Below are 9288 nucleotides of genomic sequence, written 5' to 3'. Positions count from 1 at the left end.
AGAGAGAGAGAGAGAGAGAGAGAGAGAGAGAGAGAGAGAGGCAGAGGTTTTCACCTCTCTGGGAAGTCTTTTACTTATTGGGAAGCAATCCGGCAGGTACCCAGACAGAGGCAAATCCCATACTGGGAGAAGTGAATTTTGCCATCCAGCCAAGAGTCTTTCCTTTCTTTTTAAAGCAAATCTGAAGTTCCTCCAGTCAATTGATTCCTAGTTCTTAGTAGAGTGACTTAAATGGAAAATTGGCAGGAATCCTAGATCTGCCACAACCGTGTTTTCCCACACTCAGCCTTGCCGTCCTCAGAAGTCATTCTTACATACGATTCTATCCCCCTTAGCTCAGCATTTATCTAAGCATTTCATATCCATCTGTGTTCCATCTGTGGCTGTGGGATATCAGGTTGGTTGCTTCTCCATTCATGAGACATGAGTGGGAGTCCCCTAATGCTTCAGAGCTATGGTCTCCCTATGTGTAAGACAGAGACAATACCTCTTTCCCAATACTGTTGTGAAGACAAAATAAGATTGAGCTATGGGTAGCTCATGGGCACAGAGTTGTGTTATTAATCTTCATATTCCTACAGTCTGGCAAAATTCATGATAACAATCACTGAATGGGAAAATTCATGTACAAATGAGGGAAACACAGGCCAACAATCACCATATAAATCAGGGTTTGGGTCATAGAACTCATACTGATTATGAAGATTTTGTTCACTCTTCAGTTGCTTCACTCTTGGGCTTTAATTCCTGACCTATGAATGAAGATTGCTCTGTATTTTACCTGGGGCCCCTTCCAGCCTTGGGATCCCTGGATATTGTATGTGGTTTGTCTGTTAAATTTCCAGTATGTATTCAGCCAGCTTGAATTCTTATGTTGTCTTTAATTTTTTATTTTGAAATGATTTTAGGTTTAAAGATGACACAAGATACATGCCTGTCTTTTACCCTGCTTCCACAGTGCTGTTATAACTCAAGCGTATCTCTGAAAACCAAAATTTGACATTTAGCAGAACCCTAAATGCTAGACATTATTCCAATTTCATCACTTTTTCCACTAATGTCCTTTTATTGGCCTAGGATCTAAGCCAGGATATTATATAACAACTGGGTCTTTTGAAATAAGGAATTTATTATGTAGTGTTTTAGTTTATTGAGACATTAAGATTATTAGGAGAATGCAAATCCAATAAAGGGATCATTCTGTGATTAACAATATGTGTCATGAATGTTCTGTACACTTTAGAGATCTTAGGGTTCCTCAAAAGACCATCCTACATGTTGGTGAGCGTGATAAAATGTGATGTCAAGTCTAACATTATAGATATGGAAATACCAGAAATCAATGACCTAAGACAAAATAGTTTATCTATGGGAAAATCTTTAGGCTTCATTGTTGAGAGTGATAGAGGCACTGGCTGGGATTTGGGCTGCCTTAAGCACCAACTAGACCTATTGAGTCTTTTACTACATGTTTATTGGGGGCCTGATACATGCTAGCATTATTCTAGCACTGGGTATACAGTAATGAATACATGTTTGTGAAGATTATATTTAATGAGAGACAAACAGTAAGCAAATATAGATTTGGTAGTATTGAGTATACTCAGAAAACAGAGCAAGTGGAGGGTGCAGAGGGTAAGGGACATAGGTGTAAAGAAGGTGAGCACTTTTCATATGAAAAACTCGGGATCATGAGTTGGGATGGTTGTTCTACACTACATAGAACATCAGTCTCAATTACAGTCAGATTATGGAAAACTGAATTCCTGGCCAATATGTCCAGCTTCAGTCTTGCCTTGATGCTGTTGTAGCTCTGTGGGATATTTGTTCTTTCTTTTCTCTCAGTCATGTCATTGTCATTGACAAATTAATTCATAAATTCAGCTCTAATTAAAAATGATGGTTTGGGCTGGAGAGGGGCCCAGCAGTTAAGAGCACTGACTGCTCTTGCAGAGGACCTGGGTTCAATCCCCAGCACCTACATGATGGCTAACAACTGTCCACAACTCCAGTTCCAGGGGAATCTAATGCCCTCTTCTGACGTCCACGGGTTTTGCATGGCATGGGTGCACTTACACACATGTAGGCATACAATCATACACATAAAATAAAAATAATAAATAAAATATTTTTAAAAATTGTTGATTTAATATGTCTTTGCACATGGGGTAAAAGTGATTCAAATATATAGAGTATTCTTCCTCTAAATTCAGACTCCATATAAACCTGGTTTGCACCAAATGAGTCTCATCATCAAATTCCATAGTCACTAAATCTTTTTTGACTGCTTATCAATAGGATGTTAAGGGCCAGGTGTTCGTTTCAGGAACAGATTTACTTTAGAACTCTCCCATCCTTTTTCATGTAAGCATCACACCTTATTTCTCCTCTCTTCTCGCACCTCTTTTTCTCCTCCCTCCCTTCCCCCCCGTCCTTCTACAGAAGGAACGGAATACTTAAGACTCCATTGCTAAGTGATGAGACAACCGGGAGTTATGAAGAGTCTTAGCTCAGAGAACCTTTGTGACAAGATGGCTCGGCATCATGACAATGTTCTGATCCATCTTGGTCCGCACAGGGCTCCTATGTCCCACAGTGTATGCTGACTAAAGTTAGAAGAATCCCCTGAGAACAGTTCAGAACTGCTGCCTCCCTGTACAACCTCCCAAGACTGTACTCATGGAGAATCAGGTAAAGCCTCCTGGAAGTTCCAGTGGTGGAAAACCATAATCATGCTGTAGAACACTGTATTTGAAAAGATGGTTTTCAGCAGAGAAACGGTGATTAATACCCTCATCCAGGACAGCAGCCCCCTTTAAGAAAGTGCCCCATTAGCAAGCTTTTGCAACAGATCCTGTCTATTGTCAAGTTTGTGTTAGAGACTCCTTCTCCTTCTTAAAATAAACCTGAAAGCTAATTTACTTACACGAGACAGCCAAACTGCATAAAATCATCAACAACTCCTCCCCCAGAACAGATTAAGAGCCTGCAGCCAGCAGGAAGATGTAATTGCTCCCCAGCCTGTGAATAATTTCTTTCCTTCCAAATTTTTCACTGAGACTGGAGTCTGAACTCAAAGTCATAATCGTCTGAAAACAAATGCCTGGGGAGTAATTGGTATCGGTTCTGGGGCAGCTGGTCCTATAGTGAAAAAACTGTCTTGCATGTTCATGAGTTTCCAGCTTTGTGATTAGTGGAGGTGGGGAGAAGGAGACAACAGAGGGTAGACGGAGGAAACAAAATCCTGGATTCTGCTCACCAAAAATGCAGAAGAAGAGGAGGTGGGAGACATGTCTTGCCTGTCAGCTTTACACTTAGCCTCCCATGGGCCACAAAAGTGGAAAAGAATAAAAACGGAAAAAAATCATATTCTTTCACTGCTTTCCTCTTCTGATTCTCTTCAAATAGCTTGGGAGTTCATGACAAATCAGGCCCGGCTGGTAAATTTCAAACTAAATATCATTTGGTTTTTCTCCTAGCCAGGATGAGCTAGGGAGAAGAGCTAGGATCAAGAGAATGCAAGAAAAAGCCAGGGACACCCTGTGAAGTGCTGTTCAGCGGAGCCCATAGAGGCTGCAGAGTCTGGGGGCTCATTCTACAAAGGCAGCCTTGGAGAGACAGCTGAGGCCACAGGGAGCTTTGCCATTAGCACCAGAACTAAACCCCAGCCTCTGACTCAGCTCAGGGCCTCTCCCTTTAGGGTTTGAGAGCCATCTTCTTGTGACTCTAACAAGGGGGTTATAACAAGGCCCCACTACATGATAGTTGCCTGAAGAGGACTAGAGGGACAATTGCAACTAGGTCATTTCCACCCCTCATGCCAGGCATCAGACCTGCCGCTGGGAGTCAGTGGGGTCAGTCCTCAAGGCTAAGTTTGTCTCTGAGTCAGCCATTTGTCTGAAAGGGTTTTAGGTCATTGAATCTGCTTGCCAGATACAGAGGGGTAGATGAAGATGGCCTCATAAAGGCTGTCCAGCTTCTGTAGCCCCTCAAACCTGCAACTGCTTGTGTGATACTCTCTCCACCCCTTTTCTCTCCACCCCCTCCTCAGGAACCCCACCCCACCATGGTTGAGCTTCTGCTAGGTTCCTGCAGATCCCACCCTCTCCCAGGATGAGGAATGGGTTCTGGGCACTGGCTCTGCTGACAAAGTCCACACGAGGTAGGTGCATTAGGCCTTCTGCAGCCCGTCATTGTAGCTAAACATATGTTCTTTAGAGCTAAGACTTTCTGGATCTGAATCTTAGCTTTTAACTGAGGAAATTTACCTTATCTCTAGACCAGTGTGTCTGCCTATAACATCATGTATAGATTTGTTTAGAGCATAAAATGAAAATAATCCATATAAAGTCCTTAGCATGGTATCTGCTCAGGAAAGCTGTTTTTATTAGATGCCTTCTTCTTCCTAAGCTCTTCCACTCACATGTCCCATTTCCTTCTGGATGGCTGGTGGTGTAACCCCCAAGGTTTTAGGTTGATCACTCCCCCCTCAACTCCACTATGGCCTTAATGGAGCTCCTCACAGGGTGGTCTGACTTGCTGTATGGATAGCATACATGCCAGCCTGACAGCTGGGCTTCCTCCTCCCTCAGCCTGCCTCCCCCAGGGTCGGCCTTTATTCTGTCACACACCCTGCAATCTGGGCACCCTTCAAGCAGCTGCGAATAACTGATTTAGCTTCTGATCAAATACTAGGGCTGGGACAGTCATACACTACAGAGAAGCACAAACCCAGACCAGTTCCATTCGTTGATTAAGGCAGAAGGCAAAAGGCAGTCAGCAAAACAACACCTCTCAGAAATCCTTTAGTAAACTATATCCCAGCAACAATACCTACTTTAAATTCCAACAGAGAAAAGGATTTCAGTACTCAAAACTGACAGAACACATTTCATCAGACAGCAGAGAACGGTTTAACTTAGCTTACCTTTGCTTCTGTTTCTTTATCCTGTCCACCCATTCACTTGCCCGAAATCAATATTTTTCAAACTATCTTGGCTAAGCACCCAATTGTTTACTTTCCTCAAACTGTGAAACAGTAAAGAAAGTAAAGTAAGTCATTACAAAATGGAAATAATCCAATTCCACAGCAATGCTCAAATACTATAAAGTTCCCTAAGTCATTTCAATTTTTGCAGTCTGAGAAACATTCCACAGTTACACACCCAGCCTGTGAGCCACACTAAGCCTGTGGACACCCTGGATGGAATAGAACCACAATGAAGTCCATCTCCCATGGATGTATCCTGTCTTGCTTTTCACCCTGTGAAGCCAGCTACATTACAGCAGCCCTACCTCACCAGAGCATAGAAGAGAAAATTTAGGATTTGCAAAGGGTTCAGACACTGCTATTCCCTGAGGATCAATCATCTGCAGGAGTACATGAAGAGAAGTTCCCAGCCCAAGAGCGCTGGCTGCCTCTTACCATTCCATGCCAGCCCTGTTGATCTCCTCCCACCAGCATTCCGTGGGTTCCCCGAGACTCGGGGATGTGGGCATGCAGGCATAGTTCCATTGTCTGTCAGAGCCTTCCTTCTTGCTAAAGATGCTCCTTACAGCCACCACCACCTGTCCGTGGGGACACTGGTAGCTGAAGCCCTGTCGGTTCAGATTCACCCAGCCATCATCGCTGTAGTCATGGTATTGCTGGTACGGGTACCCGTAGTCACCATATTGGCCCCAGGCCATGGTGACCAGTGGCAGAAGTACCCACAGAAGAGTGAGGTCCATGCTGCCTGGCTTTGGGCAAAAAAAGTCACACTAGGTTTGCTGGGCTGACTTTTATACAGCTGCTGCTGACATGTGGCTTCCAGATGTGGGTGAACAGGATCCAACTGCAGTGTGTCATTGCTCAAGCAAAACTTTTCCATGCTGAGAAATTGGCTTTGAGTACATTCAGATTGTTTTAAGGTGGACTTCTAGGAATACTCGGGGAACATGTAAATCAAAGACACCCCGCCCCCCGAGATAATCACTTTATAGAGAGGTTACAAAAGTCAACTGCTTCACTCTGCTTAGAAACGCTCAAGAAAGACTGACTGGCAGTGTATGCATCTCTCAGCTCTTAGTGTTCCACCCTCTGTCTCACTTGACTTCCCACAAACAAGTCCTGTATCAATTTTTCAGCCTAGCCATCTAGACTCATCCAAATATCCAGATAGAAACTTCAATACTGAACTCAAAATTAGTAAGCTGAAGGGACAAAGTCATTTAGATTCCTATAACCTTGATGCCTGTTTCTTTCAAGTTCTTAGTCCAATATCTGTTAATTTCATGTATTGGAATATGGAGGTTTCAGGTCTACTACTAGAATTCCCAATTTGCAGGTAGTACTATTGGCCCATGCAGAAAACAAGTGGCCATTATCTATATGCTTAAGCATCTAGCTGAGTTACTGAGATTGGACCCATTCACATCTAGAATCTGTGCTCTACTATTAACTACATAGTAGATTAAATTTGAATAATGCCACCTTTTGTCTTTTGGTATTTTTAATTCATCTTGATTTTTCTTTTAAAATAAAGGTCAGCTTTTCAACTGCTCAGCATGCAGTCCTATCATCAGCAAGATGTAGAACAGTTCCAACAATCCAAAGCATCTCCTAATATCCCTTTGCAGTCAGATCTTTCTCAATACTTGATCCTGGTAACCAGCAGTCTACTCTCTTCCCCTATAGTTTTGTCTGCTCCAGAATGTCAAATAAATAGAATCATACCACACTCACTTAACGTTGCGTTTGAGACTCATCTGTATTGTGTGTGTGTCAGTACGTCATTCCTTTGTATTGTGGAGTGGGATTCCACAGAATGAATGTGCCATATCAAGGAACCATTTGAAGGATATTGGGATTGTTTTTAGTTTGTGAAAATTATGTGTAATTATATAAGAATAATTATAAACAGTTTCTATATATGTGTACAAGTTTTGTATAAATAATTTCTTTTTCATTGAATTTGGGGAAATACTTAAGAATGGATTTCTGGGCCATTAAATAAGAATCTGTTTAACTTGAAAAGAAACTGCCTGATTTCTAAAGTGAGTATACCACTGTGTATCTCTACCAGGAAATTGCTGTTCCTTTTTAATTTTGGTCATTCTAATAGGTCTGTTAGGTAATTTAGTGTGGACATTTAATTTTCCTTAATGATCTTGAGCATTTTTCATGCATTCCTTGTCATGGTATACATTCATTGATGTTTTAGCTGATCTAGACTTTTGAACTAGTTGGCATCTCTTAAGTACATATTTTTTCCCATTGCTCATATAGTTGTCCTTGAATTTTCTTAAAATTGTGGTTATTGACCACATGATATCTGAAGTTCCCATGAATCTTATTAAAATACAGACTTCTCAGGCTAGAGAGAAGGCTCAGTGGTTAAGAGCACTGACTGCTTTTGCAGAGGACCTGAGTTTGATTCCCAGCGCCTACATGGCAGCTAATAACTGTCCCTAATTCCAGCTCTAAGGGATCCAATGCTCTCTTCTGCCCTCCACAGGTATTACACAACATGGATGTACTTATACACCTGCAGGCAATATACTCATACACATAAAATAAAAATAATAAATAACATTTTTAAAAATGCAGACTCCTGAATTGTACCCTCGACCTGATAAATTATAAATGTTCGGGAGGTAGTATCTACACTGAAAAAAAAAATTTCAGAGTTGTACACTAATGTTTGACAACAATGTATCAAAGATAAATATAGCCTATAAAAGATTATACTATAAATTCCTTGCCCTACCTATAGAAATTTACCAGATGATGTTCAGGCTGGACTGAAAATCAAGGGTACCTTAAAAGAGAAAGAAGCATATACTTGAAAATAAGCTCTCTCTTCTCTCTCTCTCTCTCTGTCTCTCTCTCTGTCTCTCTGTATGTGTGTGCATTAAGTCTACTCTTTGTTCTGTGTTTATGGTTACTGAAGAGGGGGTAAGGGCTCCAGGCTGAATGGGTATTTGAATCTCAGTTTTGTTTTTAGCACCATTTTCTCCCAATCTCTGTTCCTAAGTGACTGACTAATGCTGGCAACCAGAGTCCCTTTAGACTGACCTTTTGGACTTCTAATATACTAGAACAATTGTTCTCAGTCCTGTAAGCTCTTAAGAATTACCTGGGAATATTTTTTAAAATTGCTGTTGTCCTGAGACCAATCAAGTCAGAAGCTCCTGAGCAAGGAAGGCCTGCTGAACAGCATTCTCCAAAACCTTCCCATGTGAGTCTCGTGTACAGCCAGGGATAAGGGTTCCTTCTCAAGAGGCTTCTCCCCTCTGATTTGTTGTCCTGGTGCTCATGAGCTGTTCTGTGCTTTCTGGTTGTGATTCATGAGTAATCTGAACACTTAAAGAACTCGGAGACAGTGCAAATCATGATATACATTCTTCTTCTTCATAATACATTTATTTTTCAATAGTTTCCTGGCCTTACCCAGTTCCTGTTCTCTGCAGAACATCTTGAAATGTGCAAAAGTTGGCAGCATCTTAATCCTGCACAGGCTGGTTTGAGACTAGGTTCCCATGTAATGTCTCAGAGGATTCTAGAAAACATGGAGGCCTCTGAGAGAATGGTTTTGAAGAGTGGGCATTAAGAACATAAGTTTAGTGCATTTAGAGTTTGTCATCTGTTTCCAACTACATTATCATTCACTTTTTCACAACTTTATTATCTATATTAATGAGTCATTACTGGGATTCATTTCTCACAGATGAGGAAATTGTGGTCAGTGAGCGTTTTGGCCCAGATTCCTAGAGCTGGAAGATGTGGTCTAGGACTTCTACTCTCATTCTTCACGCCCCCCCCATCATTCTAAAACTGCAGTTACTAAATCAACACTTAGAAATTGCCATAGAAAATATTTAGAGTCATTTTTTATTAACACACATAACTATGGATGGCTTCTGGTATTTGAAAAGTGGATACCCACAAAGCCCTGGAACTAAAATATTAGCTCACCCAGCTGCAGTTTTAGGGCCAGCAACATGGGTATCACTTATGTATTTACTGGAAATGCAAACTCTTTGGCCCTACTCAGTCTCTCTGAATCAGACACTAGGAGTGGGATGCAGCAAAGTTTGTTTCATGAAGCTATTCAGGTCTCATGCACGCTGAAGAAAGAACTGTTGAATAGAAGATACCTGGGGGACATGGTGTCCAACTGCCAGGAGCCATGCTGTTGGAATGTACAGTGAAACAGAAGCCTATTGGATCATACCTGGTCATCGAGACTCCAGATCCCAGGCTTGTCACCGCTAGATCACATCTTCAGGAAGATGAAGGAAATCAAA

General features: G+C 41.7%; 1 protein-coding gene across 1 annotated transcript in view; it reads right to left on the bottom strand.

Annotated features, from left to right (window-relative positions):
• Dpt (dermatopontin) overlaps nt 1-5812 on the bottom strand; it is a 34786-nt gene extending 28974 nt beyond the window's left edge. Inside the window, exon 1 of the mRNA XM_008824913.3 lies at nt 5426-5812. Coding sequence (XP_008823135.1) covers nt 5426-5730 — 305 coding nt within the window. The 5' untranslated portion in view covers nt 5731-5812. The remainder of the gene's footprint in view (nt 1-5425) is intronic.
• Between the last annotated feature and the right edge of the window lie 3476 nt (nt 5813-9288).

The sequence above is a fragment of the Nannospalax galili genome, unplaced genomic scaffold (assembly GCF_000622305.1).
Source record: "Nannospalax galili isolate Female #2095 unplaced genomic scaffold, S.galili_v1.0 scaffold1189, whole genome shotgun sequence".
Taxonomy (NCBI): domain Eukaryota; kingdom Metazoa; phylum Chordata; class Mammalia; order Rodentia; family Spalacidae; genus Nannospalax; species Nannospalax galili.
Note: the sequence above shows the minus strand (reverse complement) of the source record. Positions and strands in the feature narration are given on the sequence as shown.